The sequence below is a fragment of the Pipra filicauda genome, unplaced genomic scaffold, assembly GCF_003945595.2.
Source record: "Pipra filicauda isolate LSUMZ 115617 unplaced genomic scaffold, ASM394559v2 scaffold455_size529941_pilon, whole genome shotgun sequence".
Classification (NCBI taxonomy): Eukaryota; Metazoa; Chordata; class Aves; order Passeriformes; family Pipridae; genus Pipra; species Pipra filicauda.
This window is the reverse complement of record NW_024104593.1, coordinates 404,706-425,527: the sequence shown is the minus strand read 5'-3', so window position 1 is coordinate 425,527 and position 20,822 is coordinate 404,706. Positions and strand designations below refer to the sequence as shown.

Genomic DNA, 20,822 nt, shown 5'->3' with positions numbered 1-20,822 from the left:
TGACCTGCTGGCCTCGCTGCTTTTGATGCAGCCCAGGATACAATTGGCTTTCTGGGCTGCAAGTGCACATTGTCAGGTCATGTCCAGCCCATACCACCATCTTATATGCATGTGTAATATCTATTTGAATTCTAGAATATTTTCATCTCTTTGAAATGATAGGATAGTCTCATAAACCACATTAAATTTGGCACAGCTTACAATATTAATTGAAATACTTTTTATCATGTCAAGGAAATGGGACATGTTGCCCATCAGAACTGATCTCTCTTTTGTGAAAACCTAAAGAGAAGGCCTGCATGATGTTGATAGGGGTCTAAACTTTGAGGAAACTTTCTAGAACATTTTGGCAAAGGGTTTTTTTGCTACTCACAGGAGTTATACTTTTAATTTCTAACTGAAATGCACTTAAGTTGTTTCATAACCTAAATTCCACCGCTATGAACTATTATCTGTTATTGATTCAAAGCATTATTGCATCAGAAAACATACTATGCATCTTTATGTTTCTAGACAAATTCACTTGTATTTGTCATTTCTAGCTACATCTCAAAGGTGCACTAAATCTACAGTTTTATGGTTTTAGTTTCATACTTCACCTATATGCATGCTGAGATAATAAATATTAAATACAGGAAAGAATCATAAGAGAACTAAACTTACATTAGGAATATTCTGTGGCGGCTCTGTTATGTTCTGCCAGTTAAAGAACTTGTCAAAAAATAGAGGTAACGACAGTGGCTACACCACTCAGCTGAGAATCACTCAAAATTCTTGGAAGTTTTCAGAAATTCAAGTACACAAACACCAGCTGCAATTTGTCAGAAATGCCAGAGAAATTAGGTTGGTTACATTTTATTAGTCTTATTAGCTGGCGTTTACACAGATCCTTGTAGATCCTTTTTCTCACTCAGGGCATATCTTCTTGGGAGAACTGAAAAGGCTGGTCTAAGGTGAGGCACTTGCAGTACTGGAGCACAAAAACCCCACAGTCACTGTTATTTTCTTGTCGTGGAATGCACTTTGTCACAGCAGTCTGCCAACCCTGAAGGAACTCGGGGCCATTCTTCTCCTTTGCTTCAGTCAGCAAATACTTTCGAATGTTCTCTGAACAAAACTTAAAATGAATGCCTTGGGAATCATAAAATGAAATAATTCAACTGGGGATGTAATGAGAGACCAGTGGACTTCCAGGTGAATAGGAATTAACAAGAGAGTCTTTTTGAATAAGTCCACCTTTTTAGTCCATCGTTTTACCGCATTATATCCTTTGGTTACGAGCTGTTTATGAAAAAAACTGTTAAAGAAATGAACCTTTTCAGGAACTGCATCCATTATGAGTTCACCATACATATTAATTATCTGGTCATTCAGCCAGTTCTGGCCTTCCAGTGCAGCCAGATCATCCATATCTAGTATGTGCTTATTATAGAAGACCTGGAAATTGCAAGTGGAGGGGTTTGGATGTTTTTCCTGATACTTCATGATTTCCCTGGTGATAGAAAGTTTTCTATGGGAGAAATCTTCATTAAAGACTTCTTTTAATCTTCCCATTATATCCTTTTCACAGAGCGGTACTAAACTGCCATATTTCTTCATAACTTCATCTAGGAATCCACAAAGCCATGTTGCCAACTACTCATCAGTCACCCAGGAAGTTTTTTGACTGTCCCTTTTGTCTCCCTTCTGAGTTCCTGATTTTAGTTCTGTGCTTTCTGGTGAAGGCTCCTCGAGAGGAGAAGAGCCTTTTACAGTAAGGGTGATCTAGTAATTTTGAATTAAAAATGTCTAAGGAGCCCTCTACTTCCATTTGGCTAGACCTGTCCTCATTTTGTGTCAGCTCCATGGATAAGGGTCTTACTTATAGGAGCATACCAGGGGATCAGGGATGCTTCCTGGCAAAGCAGCAACAGTTGTGGTCTACACACTCCTGCTGCTTAGCACAGAGATGAGAACAGATGCAGTTTAAGACAATTTTAGATACCTTCAGAATTATGCATATTTATATTTCATAGAATCTGAGTGAGGTAGAATTTGTCTTTTGAATCCCCAACTATAATAAACCTAAACAAATCAATGCAAGCCTAAAACTAAGTCGGTTCTATTTTAGAGTTTGTTATTGGCGCTGTTATCTTTTCTAGCAAGATATCTTTGAGCGAAAGAGCATTTATATCCTTTTGTTTCCTTTTTTTTTTTCATAGAGTGTTTTCTGGTTTTCAGCAACAATTTGCATTAAAAAAAATTTACTAAGAATCAATTTCCACTTCTCAGTCTTTCTGGCATATGGTCTATTGAGAAGAGAACAGAAAAATTAAGATTATCAGGCAATTCCCTGTATTATCTCTTTAGATTTCATCTCTCTCTCCACAAACGGTCCATTTTTTCTTTTTTCTCCTGGCAAAAACTTTGGTCACTTTTCTACACACACACAGAGACACAGTAACATTAGTAACACTGTGAGCTCACAACGACACATTGGACAGACAATAAAGTTAACATGAGAGTTAACAGAAATACGGGAAGGCAGCTTTCTAGCCTGTCCCCTCCTCACACTTCGGAATTTTTCACTGCAGGCTTTCACTACATTAAACTTAATCTGCAAGAACTTTTAAAACTGTTGCATATCTTATGTGTTTTGCCTTACACACTGTGAAACAGTTTATTCAGTTCTGCAGAGGAATCCTCTAGGGGATATCTGGAAGGAAGGGTGGGGTTCCTTCACCCAGGATGTTAGTCACCACACTGAAACATACAAACTGGTAAATGCACTTCTACCACTTTTCGGGAAGCATCTTCAATACAATCCAGAATTTCTCATCGAACACTCCTGGATGAAGTAGTCAGACACTTTGTTCTGAAAATGGCTAGAATGGCTAGTCGATCCTCTTTGTTTTGGACAACTCACTGTTCCAAATAAATCCATTTCTACAGTGATGGGGATGGCTGCCTGGATAGCTACTGGATCACATAGGGATTTAATGACTTAAGGTCACTTGGTGCATACATAGGGATATCTTTGATACTAGGGTAGACCACACTTATAGGACAAACTTTAAGTATTTTCCTTTCAAATTTAATTTACTTTTCCTTAATTTATTTTTGTTTTTGAGAAAAATCCTTCATTTGATCCTCACTACAATGTCTGTCATGAGGATGAGAGACAAAGGGCACACGCTGAAATTAGAAATCTGCTAGCTTTCCTAAAAAATGAGGGGAGCCAACCAGCAATTTCCTAACAATATGTTTCCAGCATCTTTTCCACTTCTTTTGTGTTACCTTGTTTCTCAGAATTACTAGCCTTTTCTTCTGAAGGATTGATGTTACCCTTTTTGCAGGCTTTATGCTCCATTTTACAGTGTACCACAGCTCAAAAAGTGGATTGGTATCAGGGAGACTGGAGACTTTGAACAGCGTATTTTGCTTGCTTCAGCACTTATATTCCTTAAGTTCTCACCTGCATGTCTTAATACTTTGTGATTACTTTGTTTAATGACCTTCTCTCACTGAGGTTGGATGTTGGCCATACCAGTGACCCACTGTGGTTCTCTCTAATCTCCTCCTTTCCTGTAGCTTTGGGGAAGATAGAAGTAACAGCTACAGGATGCTTTCACGCGTGTGGCCAATTCTCCTGAGTAAAGGCTGTAGATTGCACAGCTGTAATTCCTTAGTGGAAGCAGATGAACCGTGACCTACTGCCGACAGCCACTTTGGGTTACATCATCCCATTAGTCACCACCCACTGCTGCAGACAGCCAGTCCGGGGGACGTGGTGAACAGGCGACCTGGCGAACAGGCGACCTTTCATTGACACTTAATGAATTAACAGCTAAAGGCTACTCAGGAAGAGCACAGTTGGCATCTCTTCCTCCTCAGAGACCCAGTGTTTGAGGTCCTTGTGGCAGAAATTCAGGGGAAAGAGAATGGATTACAACAGCATCTCCTTGCTGTTTTGGAATATGTTGTCCTTCTAGCAACAGTGCTTTTCTGTTTTGTGTTTTTTCTTCTGTGCTACGAGGCTAGTACATTACCTAAAGAGATAACCCTCTTCATGCAGAGTGCTTAAGGGAAAGTGTTGGTTGAAGATGAATTCCCATTCTTCTCACATGACATCCTTTTTGTTCTTACTAAAAGATTACTACATGTCTATGTTTGTTATCATCCATGTTTTACACTTCAGCTCTCAAAAGGAGTGATGTGTACTGTAGTGAGCAAATGCTTCATCTCTCTGTCTTGCTGTCTTGCTCCTGTGATGTGATCTGTCAGGCTGGCCCCAGAATATACTTTTACTTTGTGGTTAGAAACACAGAGTTGGTAAACAATAGCTTGCTGTTCAATGCCAGCCAGCAAACCCCTCTTGTTAATTTCCTGCCAATAAAATAGTATTCATCTGTTGAAAAGTCAAGGCACCTCTGAGTGGCATTGATCCTCAATTACAGCTAATCTGACGTAATGAACTCTTAATAAGGAAGCGAAGAAATTCTCCAGGGCAAAAGTTTTTTAACCTGTAGAAGAGTCTCTCAACATTTTTTAGCATCAATGCACTGTCTAGAGTGAAAGGTAGTCGAGCAGTGTTAGACAGGCAGGATGATTACATATAATTGGTAGCCTGGCTCTAGTTACTTGGTTTTGCATAAATTATTTTATACAGATGATTTTTCATGTCAGTAAAACTGTATTTAATATTTTAATCCAACTTTGCAGTTTGCTGTTCCACAAAGGTGTTCGTGACTGTGAAAAGAAAACAGAGGCTTTCAAAATTGAAATTGTACTGAAAGGCATCAAATCCATCATGTTCTTATTTGAAAGATGAGAGCAACTGCATCTATGTTATGCCTTTTAAAAGTGATGCATGCACTTAATAATCTGTGCTCATTTGTTTTGAAGTATAGTAAACAAAGATCTATCCACCTAGCTTACTTTTGAAAATGACTACTTAACAGAACATTTTCAGATTTTTAACTGGTAGTGACTTACTTCCATGACTTAATTTCCTAATTTGTTTTGGTAGAATTGTAGTTACAAATTAAATAGGAAAAGGAAATCCCTGGATACGCAGAATTGTTTTTTCAAAATTCAGATGTGCTACAAGTGAAGCAAAACATGAAACATGATACCTTGAAATAAGTGGGTTTAGTTTATATTGGCTTCAGTTTATTTTTGTTCAACCACATTCATAGCAGTTTTCTGTATGAAATACAGAAAGTCTAGATAGTCTTAGACAGGAGTTAATCACATAGGCCTATTTCTAGAAGAAAATTAAAATAGTACTGAAGATTAAATTAATGCAGCCTCTATGTGTATTTTATCTAGGAAGTTAATGTTATGAAAAGCTGCATGGTCCTCATTCAATGAGCCCTGGCTAGGAATGTTTATATGGACAGAGAGAAAATCCCGGAAGATAAGAACTCTTAGTTTGCTTAAATCTCTTGAGGATTTAGAATCTGCACAAGAATCTGCAAAATTTAACTAAGAATTACTTGAAATTTTCGTGTAAAACTGGTAGTATTTCCTGCTCTTTCTCTCTCTGGGATGACTGTAAGAGCAGTTGGTCTGTCTTAATGGTGTTTTAGCACTTTTGTCTCCTGGGATAAATAAAACTGATGGGAAAACCAAGAAACTAAATATCTGAGCAACTTCAAAAACATCTATGGTTTTGGTTTTAGAAATATGAAGCTTTTTGTAGGTGGAGGCACACATTTATTTTTCTGAAGCAATTTACAACCCCATAAAAAGTTCATCGAACCAATGACCATTAGTTGCTCCCTTTTTAGCCACATATTATGTTTAAATTATAGAAGTGCTATAGTAATAAAGATTAAAATTATTTAAATAAAACTGAAGTGGTCCATTTTCTTGAGAACTAAACATTAAACAGTTGAACAATCTTTAAAACTTTTCCTGCTATCACATGAATAAATATAGCAGCTCTGGAACTGCGTCACTGGCAGGCAAGAGAGAAGCAGGGAAATCTGTTTAATGGAACAGTACAACTGGGAACTGAGTTCTTGTTGGAAAACACCTGCTTCTTGCATTATTTCAATATTATGAATATACTCAAATGATCACATTTCCCATTTTGTAAAATTAAAGTTATAGTAAGGGAGCCCTCTTTAGTCCTGCTAAGTCCTGGGAGAGCACTCACAGATGGCTGAGATTGTGTAATAGGTGAGAAAATAAATGTGATAGAGAGGACTTACAATTGTCTGAGAGGAGTCAAGTGATGATTTCCTTGGTTCATGATATCCTATAAATTCCTTCTATAGTTGGGATAGAAATTCTTCATAGAAACACATTTTAGGAATTATAAGGAATTACTTTTCATATTCCTGTGCTGGATAAGATGTCTGAAGCATGCCAAGATTTATTTTTATTGTTATTATTTATCCTTAGATAATCCTTTTCTAATGTTGACAAAATTTTTTCTGAGTTGAGTACTTCAAAATAAGTAATAAAGTAATATATAATAAACAGTACATTGTAAGTGTCTTGTTTGTGTATCTGATTAAAACTGTTACATGAAGACGAAAAAATGTGTCTGAAGTAAGTCAATTTCAAGGCCTCCTGCTTAGTGAAAGAGTGTTTTGCCCTTTTTTCTCAAATAAATGTGACTTGCATGCTGAGGTACGTTTATCAGAAGAGTATGTGCCCCAAAATAGGTGTTGAAAGATAAATAACTTTTTTTTCTGCTGTGTGAATCGATTTTCTTACATATGAAAATTGAACTAAGAGGAATTTCCATTGTACAACTCCCTCATTTTTTCCAGGTTGATTTTTAGGTTCCATTTTTTTAAAATACTTTTTTTTTTTTCTTTTACACTACCAATACTCACATTGAAAAGCTGTTTCAGAATAACCCCCACTTGATATTAAAATAGGAGAGTAAGACATAACTTCATGTGTCAAGACAAGAATCATATTTTCAATTCCCTGATTTCCTACTGGAATGGAATTAGTTTTCATCTTTAACACAACATACACTCAAATGAGACAGAAGTGTATGTCAATAGAAGTGTATGTGTTGTGTTGCACAAAATACGAACAAATCTGAGAAGTAAGAAATATCCCAATACCTAATGTATGTAATAGAAGGCAATAAATAATGCATAGAATTAACAAAGAAGAAGGCACTTGAAACCTAAGGTAATTTCAATATCATTTTCTGCTTGGGCAGATGTATTTATGTACTGAATAGACAGCTTTTAATTACTTACCGTGACCACTCCTCTACTTAAATTTATATTGGAGAAGTTTTAGTCTAAAACCCAAACTCCTCATAATTTACAGTTCTAATCATAAGAGCAAAGTTGGCTTTGTTTTGTGGTAGTTAAAAATGAAAAATTATACTCATTAAAACATCTTCATCTGCGATTCAGAGAATTATTTAAACAAATGAGCTGTCTGATGAAGTACTGCTCTATCTTTAATCCCACTTAGCCTTAGTCTGAGTCACCAGTGAATCAAATATGAAGGTGATTCTTGTGTTCATTTTCTACAAACTGCTTAATAATATTTTAGAAACTGTCATTGCTGAGCAAGTTTTGGGCAGCAAATGATTTGTTAAATCTGTTTAGTTGTCTGCTTGCAGATCATCCATAAGTAGATCTATTCACAGAATGTCATCAAGTTTTTTCTTGTTCGCAGTGACCCCAGAGTCTCATACTTGGTGATTTTGTCTGAGGAACAAGGTATTGAGGAACAAGGCCGAATTCAAGATTTGACCAATCTCTATTTAGAGATTGTTAAAGATTGTTAACAGATGGTTAAAAAGAAGTTGAACTTACTTGGAAAAAGCAATCAAAGGCTCATACATGGACACTGGAAGTTTAAGACATTTCTTAATTAACTCTAAAGAAAAATAAAGCAACACTCTGAATACTAATAGGAGAAGAATAAACAGGATTGTGAGGATATAAATTCAAATTGGAAGAATTTATTTTAGGGAATATATTTTGAGCCAGCCAGTAACTTTCATATGAATGAAGTTTTGCACTGAGTCTCATTAAGGGGGGAAAAAAGTCCTTTTATTAAATCATCAGATGAGTGAAAACTGGAAACTGATTTTGACCTTAGCAAGTGGTCTGTTGTAATTTCTTTGCCTACTCCATGGTTTTTCTGCTGTGTTTTTGTAAGCATTTGCGCAGAATACCAATTATTTTTAGCATAGCACCATTTTGGGTGGGAGGCAGCTGTGTGTACTTCATGCCAGATGGCTTTGTTTCTTTTAAGTTTATTGACAAAGAAGCAGCCATAAACATGTAAAAAAAGAAGATTTCAATCTGGGAAATCAACAGACCATAAAGAGATACATTTTTAAATAAATAATGTTGTGTGTAGCATTCAAGCCAAATGGGAAAAATGGTGTGGTGGATTACTTTTAAATGACTTCTTTTTCCTAGTCATCAAGAGAGTGAATAAAATTTATTAGCACTGCCTTATATTAATTTGCTACCACTGAAATACCTGGTTAAGTTTAATTCAGTGTGATGTTCTTCTTTTACAAATCTATTTGTAACAATATCCTCTAATAATACTATGTTTACTCCCTCTTACTGCCTTCCTTTTCCTCTTTTTCCTATTCTTTCAGTATATGGAACCTATGCCATAAAGTAAATACTATTTCTGTGAGTATATAGCTTCTATTTATCCATGTGTTTGAAAGAATTCTAGAACTATACTGATAATTTTGTAGATATTTTTGGTAACTTCATTTGAGTTCATTGTATTTTCTGGGTTCTTATGGATTTGGACTCTGAGACCAAGAAGAAGGCTAAGCTTCTCAACTACAGTGAGAATTGTTTATCCATGCATTCTCATCCATCATTTCAACTACCGTTGTGTGAGAGTTCACTTTTCCTTCGTTCCTTGCTGCTGTGTGTTACCAGAGTGCCAAGGAGATGGATGATAGTGGCATTAGACTAAGGAAGTAGTGAGAGCTCTTTGGCAGCTGTAATGCATAGAGATTGGCTACTCTAAGATTTAGAATGTATTAGCTTTTAAAAAATTTTTTGTTCTCATTCATAAAATTGGCTGCCTTTTCCTGGAGTGTAAACTTAGAAGCACAAAACTTTTTATCTCAGAAATTATTCACATGAAATTTGAAGTCCTTCATCAAGATGTGTCTGTGAATGCAATCACTACAGGAGGTACTCCTTTGGGGAGGATTTTGGTTTTTTGTGGGCAGTATTTTCTCCCTAGACTTGAAGGCTATGGGAAGGATGTAAGAAACTGTCTTGTGGGAACTAGATAACACTGCCCTGTTTCCATTCTTGAGATGTGAGACAATAGAAAAAAAGTAAGTTCAGTTTAGAGTGTTTGCTTTGCTATCAAAGGTATCAGGGCAAGTGATACATATAAGCAGAGTTGAAAGTTAGTTTCAAATTATTTAATTATTGTGAACAAAAAATATATTCTTACATTATTTCTTGGAGACCATAGCTGTCTTCCAGGATCACAATGGCTTGGCATGATTAAATTTGGTGGTGTAAAGCATGTGACATTTAATGACATTTTTTGGTCTTTTTATCATGGTGACTGTTTCAGAGGTGTTGAAACAGCACCTTGTTTTTCTTTCCAACCTTCCTTTGAATATGCTGTGACTCAGTGTACTCTACTAGAGATCTGAGAGACAGAATCTGTCCTTTATACCTTATAGTGGGCCAGGTCTGGGCTTCTAGAGAGGAAGGAATGTCATGTTTTGTATACTGTTGGTTGTGTCACATTAATAGCTACCTTCAGGAGGTCCACAGTTAAATGTAAATAAACAAACTTGGAAAAGAATGTACTCCACTTGTGAATAGATTACATTCTTCCAGTTTAAAACTCAAATTTGAAAATCCAGGAGCTTTGTTCAATTCTATACTTTGTGATGGAGTCTTCCAGACCTTCATGATCATGATCAGGATTTTAATACTTCATTGCATTCTTCAAAGAAGATATTATATATAAAAATTTATTTCTGAATAAAGTCAATCTAGTTTCTACTTCCTTATTTAGATAATGCAACTGTAAAATCTGCAGATTAAAACTGCTGAATTATCTGCTTGGTGTTCAGGCTTTGGTTGTTTGGGGTTTTTTTTACAGTTTTACTCTTTTTTTTATTATATTACTTTGGAGGGGTTTTTATTATATTACTCTTTTTCTTCTTTATATAATGGTCTTTCTTTTTTTTCTTTTTTTTTTTCCCCTTCTTTCTTCTCATGGGTTACTAATCAGACCCTGAACAGACAGGATGAATTTCCCTGTTCTACATGGATGCCATTCCAATGGCAGTAACCTCATGCTGAGAAAGAGTCTATTTCAAGTTCTTGAAGGCAAACAGGCCCTCAGAGCAGCATCATGGCAGGCATTTGGGAGCTTACTGAGAGTCTACTTGGTTTTCTGCTCTGTCTGCCTCTGTGCAGGCTCTCTTGGTTGCTGGATTCTACCTCTATCTATGCCTCAGCCTTAAATACAGGCAGTAATCTAGCAGTTGTCAGTAGCTGCTGGATGTTAAACTTTCTATAGCTGGTATTTCTTTCTCTTATCTATACCATGATTGCTTTTTTTAGTTAAGCTATACTATGTTTTAAACAGAAAGATATGACAAACTGCACTGAAAAGCATTTTTGATGGAATTCAGGTATAATAACTCTCTTTTGTATAATGAACTTATGCTAGTACAGGATGTTATTTCATGCCGCCTAATCATCAAGTCATAAGATGCATTTGAGATGGGGTACTTCTTCTAAATTACATATTTTTCCTCATCCAAAAGTTATTTATGAGTAATACAGATCACATGGCTTAATGCAGGAATTACATCTGAAATGTGTAGCCTGATAATGGATGTGGCCTCTGACCTTCAATACTGTAAAACTCTGAAAATGCTGTGAAACATCATCTGGTGAGACTAAGAGGAGAATCTAACACTAAACAAGTTTCAAATAAGTTTGCCACAAAAGGTATATGACTCATATTCTAGCAAATTCTCTCATTATTGACTGTAGGAACACACCACCGTGTAAAAGGGGTGCTCTGCTGTATGTGCAGTTAGGAAGACACCCTGTAATACAGGGAGTGAAGGGGATCTTAATTGTGCTTGGCAGAGGCAGTGGGATTTAGCATGGGCTGGAAGCAATGTGAGGAACGTGTTGTCCGGCTGGATGCACCAGCTTTTAGTGTTGGGCAGCTGCTGTGTCACTGGCCACTATACTCAGACAACAAAATGTTCTGAAAAGTAAATTAGAGACGTAGTAACCTGCTAAACAGTACATCCAGAACGATGTATGGAATACTGAATAAATAATTAGAAAGTCCTGCTGTGATTTCAAAAAAAAGTATTTTTGTTAAAGCAGGTATAATTCTTCTGAGGGTATAAAGCAATAGCTTCAATGAAGCTTTGCTAATTTACTACAGCTGTATATCTGATCTGTTACTTGCTAGTTTGTGTCAAATACCCAGCCCCGCTATCACTATCTCCAGAAAACATTCAGATCCTTATTTAGAGTAAGTATAGAGAGCTGAGAAAAGTTAGAAATTCTGTTTGCAAGAGTCTAACCCAACTGACTTCATAGATAACACATGATAGAGGGTGTAAATACAGAGGGATAGAAACGGAAACTTCTAATCATGTAAAGCCACAGCTTTTTTTTTTCCCCCCATCCTAAGGAAAACAAAACAAATCCTAAAACTCCTATATCCACATAGTATTCAGAATTAAAAGGACTCCAAAGTTATTAAAACCAGTCTTACCATTGCCAGAAAGCATCACAAATCTCATGAAATGTATTTTTAAACTAAAATGCAATGTGAAGAAAAATCTTCCTCATACTCTATGAATCAAATCATCTATTACAAGGAAAATCACAGTAGAAAGACATACAAAAAATCTCATGTTCATAATTTTCTTAGTGGATGACTTAGTGTATCACAAGCATAAGAAAACACTGGCTTCTATTTCAGTATTTTGCAAGCTGTCACAAAAGCTAATGAATCTGATAATAAAGTACAAACAAAACCAACCGTTGTATTGATGGAAACAATGGTAGTTTAACTATTCAACCAAGAAAAAGCATACTTGCCTGGACTGAATGGAATTTGCAGTGCTTTATTGTAAAGAAATGAGGTAACAAAAACCTATCTGATTGAGTGGCAGGTCATAAATATACTTTTACTACTATTTTCTAATGTCTGTGTTGGCTATTTGAAGTATCTGTCTTGCTGTAAATATTGTATGATTTGATTAGCAGATAATAGTATAAATGTAATGAATAACCATCAGCCAGATCATTCCTGAAATTCTAGTTCCCAATAAAGTAGAGATGGTCAGAGGTACAACCATATGACAAGACAGCAATAAGAAAGTATGATTTACATATGGAACCCCACCTTTTGAAGAACTATGTTGGATAATTGCCTTAATTTTTCATTAATATGAGAGAGATATAAAAAAAAAATAAACAAGAATTTACACTGTCAGTACTTAACTCTGTGTTGGTAGGATTTGAGACAAAGTCCATAATGTCAGCTCAATCAATTTTCTACAGAGCTCATTATTCTGTAACAAAATAAAATTTAACAGTAAAGAAAGAAGATGAATGAGTAATTTGACTCCTGTGCTTAAAAGTTCTTTGATGTCCATTAGTCTTGGGTCAAAAATGCCCAAGATTCAAGTACTGAAGAAAATATGATGACTATAACTGTGAAATTTTAATTTTGTGAGGAAAATATAGTGCTTGGAGTGCTCAGAAAGTGTGATGAAGTGCTTCTGGAGAACTTGCCAGCTTCTCCTTTCAAAACTCAGAAAAATTCAAAGAAGCCTAGAGTATTCTGTAGATGAAGAAAAAAAAACAAACAAACAAAATTCTGAGCAATGTGATCAAAGAGGAAGAACAATAATGACTTTTTAAAATTATTCAGTCTCTAGATTTAAATTAGATTGTCAATTTAATTATTTTTCTGGATGCATATTTGTCATTTGTTATTTCCTTGCTATCGGGAAGTTGTATTAGTAGAACTTTTGGTAACTTGCCCAAAAATACCAAGAGAAATAAGTATAGCTAATTGTGATATATGTTGCAAAACAATGGTAAGTAATATTTTATGCTTACTTTCATGCTAATAATAATTTGAAATCAGGTACTGCTGATATATATATATAACATTTGTGAATAACTGATCTTGCTCATCCCAGATGATTATTTGTTCATGCAATTTGACATAGTTTGTTATTTATTCTAACCTTTTGGAAAATACTGCAGGTAGTGACAACGTGTATTGATAAATGAACATACTGAAGCTTTCAGAATGATTTCTGAAGCTGTTAGTCATTCCATTTTCTCACATGGCCCATACTTATTCTGACAATTTAAAAACTGATGCATCTTCTGAATAATTACATTTAAGTTAACCATTCCATAGCTGTTGATGGTTAGGCAGTGAAGGAAGTGGTAGAAAATGAGTTCTTCAGACCTTATCATCTGGTTTTCTTTGATTTTGTGTCATAGAAATTTGTGTGTCTGCTTTCAAGTATTTTGAACAACAGTATTTGTTTGGCATGTTTTGGAAAGAAAATCTGTCTTGACTTTGGACACACTCTTGCTCAAATCACAGTAGTTTTAATGTTTTTTTTTTAAAAATAACTTTCATGAAAAACAGAAGCCATACCCATGTCAGTGTCTCTTGTATATTCAGTAAATGAGAAAATAGATAGTGTTCTGAAGTGTAATTGCAGCTCTTGTTCATGAACCTCAGTGCATTTTGTGTTAACTGCAGCCATATAGAAGGTTCTGACCAGCAGGATTTTAAAAGATTTATTATCGCCACAGTCTGCTTTAAACGGTGGGACGCGGGTGGGTGAAACTGGGGTCAACTGGGTTGAGCGTTTGGAGGTGGCCGTTGGGTTCATGCCGCCTTTGCATCCTGGGCCTACCTCGATATGTCGTGCCCGCCTCACTTTCCTCTTGCAGTTTAATTTACGGCTTGAATGTTGCAGTTTGCCGGTGACTTTGCATGTTAACGTTTCCTTGTCCTGTCCGTTTTCCTTTTCCTTTTCCTTTTCCTTTTCCTTTTCCTTTTCCTTTTCCTTTTCCTTTTCCTTTTCCTTTTCCTTTTCCTTTTCCTTTTCCTCTCCCTCTCCCTCTCCCTCTCCCTCTCCCTCTCCTTCTCCCTCTCCCTCTCCCCTCCCCTCCCCTCTCTCCCTCCACTAACCCCCTCTCCCCTCCCCTCCCCTAACCTAACCTAGCCTAACCTTCCCAGACCTTCCCTTCCAGGGTCTTCCCTTCCCAAACCTTCCTTCCCTTCCCAAACCTTCCCTTCCCAAACCTTCTCTTCCCTAGCCTTCCCTTCCCAAACCTTCCCTTCCCAAACCTTCCCAAACCTTCCCAAGCTCTCCTTCTTTTCTTTTTTTTTTATTCTTTCTCGACTTCCCCTCTCCCACCTTTTTTTTTTTTTTGGCTATCGTTGCTTGGCAGCAGGATAATTGCTGTCTTTTTGTGCATTCTACATTTTTGCCACTCCATTTAATAGGACCATATTGGCTTCCTCTCTTGTTGGTACACTGTGGGTCAAGTGTAGGCGTGTGCATGCTTTACAAATTTATTTCCATGATTGCTAATATCTGTCCAAGATGTTAGTAACTGGTGGTTTTGTTTGGGGACACTTCATGCTGTAATTCTTGAGTGCAAATCACTTTTTGTTTCTTTTGTTTATTTACAATGAGAAACTGAAATGGACCTTAAATAATTCCTTCAGCGAATACATTAACCAGACTCTGCTATTGTGCCTGTTTAAGAACTGAAAATAATTAGGACAAAACCACATTTCCTTCACAAAGCTTTAAAAGAAGTCAGGACATTACCATTAAGGTAGTTCATGAATTCAGTCTCTGTGGAAAGGCAGGGAGGAAAGAAAAAAAGATTAAATATATTTCAAAACTAGCAAAAAGATTTCTGGTGGGAACATTTCACTGTTGAATAAAACATTCCCTTGGGAATTACATTGCTATTTGAGTTTGTACTTTAAGGCACAGAGTGAGTACCTTCAGAGAAGCCAAACAAGAGCCTCCTTCTCTCTTTAAAAATTCTAAACCTAAAAAACCACTACAATCATTAGCCAGTTTCCTAAGAGACTGGCTGTTAATTCAGAAACAATAATTTCATCAGTGTTTGGAAAGACTGGAATTGGAAAGCAATATTGTTGATATTCTGGTCTCAGGAAAAATATGTTTTCCTCATGAGTAAAGATTTTTTGGTGGTTGGTTTGTTTCTGTCATATAACTTATCCTTCCTGGGACATGCAATCCTATTTTGAGCTGTCAGAAGAAGATATTGCACCAGTGAAAAATGTTGACTTAGAATTGATTTAATTTGTAAGTCTAGACAACCCTTTCTTCCATCTAAAAGACACTTAGCAAACTAAGAATCAAAGACATGAAATCTAAGGGCTGTAAGGCAAGAATGAGCTGTTACCTATCCATACAAAGAAAAGCTGGGAAGCTAACCTCTAAAGGTTACCTTCAAAAAAAAATTCTGCATGAACAAAGAGCTCTTCCCTTCAGTCCTTCAATCTGTACTTGTAGGAAAGATAGAAAGAAATATGCTGATAACAGTTAGCTTATGCCTGGGACAGTCTCCTCTACCTTCAGCAGAGATGCTGAACTTCTGTCAGAATTGAAGATGAAGAATTGAACACAGTTAACATGTCGAGAATCTGACTACTTTCTTAAAGGCTCTCTACTCACTGTATGAGTGTTGTGTATACAGTCACCTGAGTTTTCTCCTGCTTTCCCACATGGCATTAAATATTTTCTATACGGTGACTCTGGTAGATTTTCCAGAATGCCAGTAATGGAGAGGCTCATGTGAAAGCTGTCTACACTCACATGAGCACATTTGTCGCTGGCCTGTGGAGTCACTGGGAGCTTAATGCCATCATCACTGGCAGATTTATTATAATAGCCCACAGTTTCCTTTCATTTTATAACAGTGGCCTAGAAATGAAACAAATCATCTTGTCTGACCTCATAAAAACGAAAGAGAAAATAAAAGCTTTATTGTTTTGTCTTTGTTTTGGCAATAAAACCATTTGTTTGAACTGAAGAGATATACATTTTAGAGAAGGGGAGTTTTCATGGGGAAAACAGTCATCTTCACAGCTCTGGAGTTCAGTCTGTGAGATAGAAATGGTAAAAGAGAAATCTAAGATAGAGCTATTACTACCTCTGCCTAAAATCAGATTTTTTACTTTGGAGTCTACCTTGTCTCTCACGTGGATTCTTCTAGTCTTTGGTTTAAAGCAAGAGTTGACTTCATGACAGTAAACACTTGAAATTATCAGCTGTGTTACAAATGCATTGACACAGTCTTTCTGATTACCTGGATCTGCATATTTCCCCATGGGGACCCAGAAAATTCATTTGGAAAATATTGAACATTTCCAAAACATGTAATAAGGAAATGTAACATGACAGAGAATAATTTGGAGAATCGTTTGGAGAATGATGTCCTTAATTAAATAGGGTAGTATCTCCTTTTGAATGTATTTATATTAAAAACATTGTGTGATCATACCCAAGAAATTCCAAGAAGGCAACATGCAGAATAGATTTTATATTGTGCACAGTTTTCTGGTTCTCCACGGAGGAATGAAAAATTTTCAGAGTGATTAACAGTGGTAGGATCAGGCTGTAATGTCTCTGCATACTTTAAATCCTTGCATAGACTTTGTTAAAGACAAACAACTTTCAGAATTTAGATTTTGAGACAGACTGTAATTGCTTCTGAATTTGGGACCTGGTATTGGACTTGTACCCCTCTCTACCCACCCTTCTTCTGATTCCATTTTGGAGAATAAAGGAGAAGAAAATTTGAATCAACCTTGCAGCACAAAACCATGGCACATTAAAGGTAACAGTAATAATTTTCTTATTTCAGAACTCCCTATGAGATTTTATCAAACATTTTCTTGAGGCACCAGTGGTATGAGTCAAGTTCATTGGACAGAAGCTGCTTGGATGCACCTGTGAGTCTTCTGGGATGCTTTTCCTTCTTACATGCTTGGCAGGGCTGAAGGATGTAGCAAAGCTCTTGTCACCCATATGAAAGTGTGGCACTCTTGGAGGCATGCAGGCAATAAAGTGGAATGTTGTTGTTAAGTTTTGTTGAGAATAATTCAGAGTTGAAATACATGCATAAGTTGCTCTGATGTTTAGAGTGGAGTCATTGTGTAATAACTTGGCTTGTTAAAACCTTGCATTCCTCATCCCTCACTGTAAATATCACTGCTACTTTTCTGATATTTAATACCGTACATTCTGTCACATACTTCCTGTTCTAATTTGTTTCTGTCATGAAAATCAAGAGATTCGTGCCTGAGTTAGACAAAGCAATCCTTCTTATCATTGTCAAAACACTCTAGGCCTCTTGGGGAAAAAAAGTGAAGTTAAAGAACCTGATTTTTTAAAATAATTTTGTCAGAAGAAGCATTTTTTAATAAACTAGTACTTTTTTTTGATGTTAGTGATAATTTTCTGCGTACTTTGGGCTTTGGATATCCAAAATAAAGAAAGGTTCAGCTGAGCAACTGTCACCTTGAAACAACTCTGGGATGTGCATAAATAGTTAATTATAAATACCTGAGACCACATTTGATATTTCTGCTTTGTAAGTGAGACACTTTGAAATTCCTCTTCCTCTGCACTGAGAAAGGTGGTATTGCAGATGCCACGATTGTTTGCATCAGATTCCTGACCTGTGTTTTCACTTCTGTGCCTCAAGAATTCAGCAAAATACCACTATTACACCTTGCTAACAAAGAATTATTATTAGTTTACTTTATTGCTGATCACAGCAAAAGTAATGAAACTGCTTCCCCAGTGGCACAGTAACCAAGTGCAAGAAAACTTAGGCTTTGTTGGCTGGGATTCATCCTTTCACCCTCTGGTTTGTATTAGGTCTTTTATTTTCTAATTCTGTATTTGTCAGCCTGGTTCCTCAAAGGTTTCTATCACATGGATTCGCACCACTGGATCTAATGGAACAGCTAATGATTTGCATTGTTTTAAGAGAGATAGAAACTGCACTAAAATGAGAAAAACATTATTTTTTAAGTATTTGCTGGAATTTTGCCTCATATCAATTTCATAAAAGGCTCCTTTGCAATGCCAGTTGAGCATGTGAATACCCAGCTAAGTTCCTCGTGCTGACAGACTTCAGTGCTATGCTGTTGATCTTCATGTGCACTAGTGAAACCACATTTACAGTGCTGTTTGCAGGTCCTTGGAAAGCCACATATTGCTGTGCATGGTTGCTGCTGCTTCAGGTCAGATTTCTACCAGGCTACTTTCCATTTCTGTGGTTTGCTCACTGCTTAAGAAGGGCTACATGGTCTTATTTTTGAAGATTGTTTTCTAAGTTTGTCTCATCATGAACTGGAGGAAGACAGATCAGAGATAGAGTGGCTGTGTTATGATGAAAACAGGTTTCCTGAGGGAATTAAGTGATCATATGTATGTAGCCAAAAATATAAGGAAACTTGAAAAATGGATAACAGTCTTTCAGGATGTTATTCCAGTTTACTGACACTCATCTTTAATGGATTTATTCCAGTTCTCTCATTAAGGATGGTCATATTCTACTAGGACTAAGTTCTATCAGAAAATGTATAAATTAAGGTGAATCCAGGGGGAACTACTACTCAAAGCAGAAAAGTGTATGATATAAATCAAGAGGAAAATAACCTCTTTTAGATGACTGCATGCTTTTCAGTTTTCTTTTTTAAATACTTTGTTGTTAAAATTCGCTAAATTAAAAGAAAAATAAATCATTCTTTCATTACTGCTTTTCTGCTTTTTTATTTCTCATCTTCTTTTATCCTCAGTATCCCGGTGTCTTTTTTAGACTACATTGCTCTGTCTCTTCTTTCTGAATAGTGCCTCTGTCATCTTTTTCCCTTCTATGTAATTAGGAGTAATCAAAGCATTAATGTTGATATGGTAAACAGTAAAGTTTTAAGGGTTAGCAATACTTTACTGAGATTTTTGTTACTCCATATACATTCTTTATCAGTAGATTTCATTTATTTTGAGAACTAGATAGAAATTGTAATAATAGAATACTGACTGCTCTTACGAGGAAAAGAATTGGCAAATTCTGACTATATTTGTGTAGGAACAAAATAAGAAAAGTGGGAAGTTAGATCATTGGTGAGGAAGTGACTGTTTACACTATTTATAATTTGACTTCTGAAATTAGAAGCACTGGGATCTGGACAGGCAGGATCAATGGGCCAAGGCCAGTGGTGTAGGGTTCAACAAAGCGAAGTGCCGATCATGCCCTTGGATCACAAAAACCACAGGCAGCGCTACAGTGTGGGGGAAGAGTGACTGGAAAGCTGCCCAGAGAAAAAGAACCTAGGGGTGCTGGTTGATAGCAGCTGAACGTGAGCCAGCAGTGTGCTCAGGTGGCCAGGAAGGCCAATGGCATCGTGGCTTGTATCAGAAATAGTGTGGCCAGCTGGACTAGGGAAGGGATCGTCCATGTCCTTAACACTGATGAGATCTCACCACCTATCCTGTGTTCAGTTTTGTGTCCTTCACGACAAGAAAGACATAGAGGTGCTGAAGAATGTCCAGAGAAGGGCAACGGAGCTGGTGAAGGGTCTGGGGAACAAGTCCTGTGAGGAGCGGATTAGGGTAGCTGGGGTTGTTTACCCTGGAGAAAATGAGCCTCAGGGAGGAGATTATTGGTCTCTACAACTATGTGACAAGAGGTTGTAGTGAGGTGAGGGTCAGTCTCACAGACAGCAAGCAATGGGATAAGAGGAAATGGCCTGAAGTTGTGCCAGGGAATGTAGCACTATACCTGATGAGAAACTTGTTTAAACATGTTTTAAAATGGCTCTTTGTGGTCCCTTTGCAAACACGTGTTTCTTCTTCCCAACACCCCCCACAGCAACTGTTATCTCCCATGCAGCAATGTCCTGGGAAAGGTGTCCTGAGGCGTCCCATTGGTCCTTTGTTTAACCCCTTCCTATTGGCTGTTGACCCTTTACCTGATGGTTTTTTCTGTGTGACCCTGAACTTGTGATTGGTTCCCCTTTGACCCTCCTAAAAGCTTTATAAACCCCTTCCCAACAATAAACTCTCTCTTGCCTCCTCTCCACGCCCGGTGTGCTGTCTCTGTGCCTGCCATGGAGCCACGTGGGTGGTGGGGGGAGGGGAGGGCACCTCTCCCCTCCAGGCTCGGGGCATGAAAAACCCTGTTTCTGGAGTTCCCCCTTCCCCGTCCCACAAGACGTCGGAAATGGTTCATCAGACGGAGAAGGAACTAGAGCTGGGCTCCCCCACGTCGTGGATGGGGAAAGGGAAACCCATAAGGGAAGGTTTAGCTTGGATATTAGGAAAAATTTCATCACGGAGAGGGTTGACAAGCATTGGAACAGGCTGCCCAGGGACCTGGCTCAGTCACCATCTCTGGAGGTATTTGAAAGGCGTGTAGATGTTGCACTTAGGGTCTTGGTTTTGTGGTGGACTTGGCAATGCTGGGTTAAAAGTTGGACTGGATGATCTTACAGGTCTTTTCCAACCTAAACAATTTATGATTCTATAATTTTATCATTGAATTTGCTGAGCGTGAGTGTTTCAAATTAAAGTAGAGAATATTATGTGAAAGTAGAATAAAAGTACAGATTTCCTTTCTTCAAATAACTTTAACTTGCATTTTTGGCCAATCTTGGGTTGAAACATTTTTATGATATGAGCTATTTCAGAACAATTTTTATTTGTAAGATAATGATTTGTCCAAAAAGAAAAGTGTGTCAGTTTCAGGGCTTCTTTTTATTTGGGA

General features: G+C 37.1%; 1 protein-coding gene across 1 annotated transcript in view; it reads left to right on the top strand.

The window, feature by feature from the left end:
* ADAMTSL1 (ADAMTS like 1) overlaps positions 1-20,822 on the top strand; it is a 387,380-nt gene that overhangs the window by 49,080 nt on the left and 317,478 nt on the right. The window contains exon 3 of the mRNA XM_039385969.1: positions 16,911-16,998. Within this exon, the coding sequence (XP_039241903.1) occupies positions 16,911-16,998 (88 nt within the window). The remainder of the gene's footprint in view (positions 1-16,910; positions 16,999-20,822) is intronic.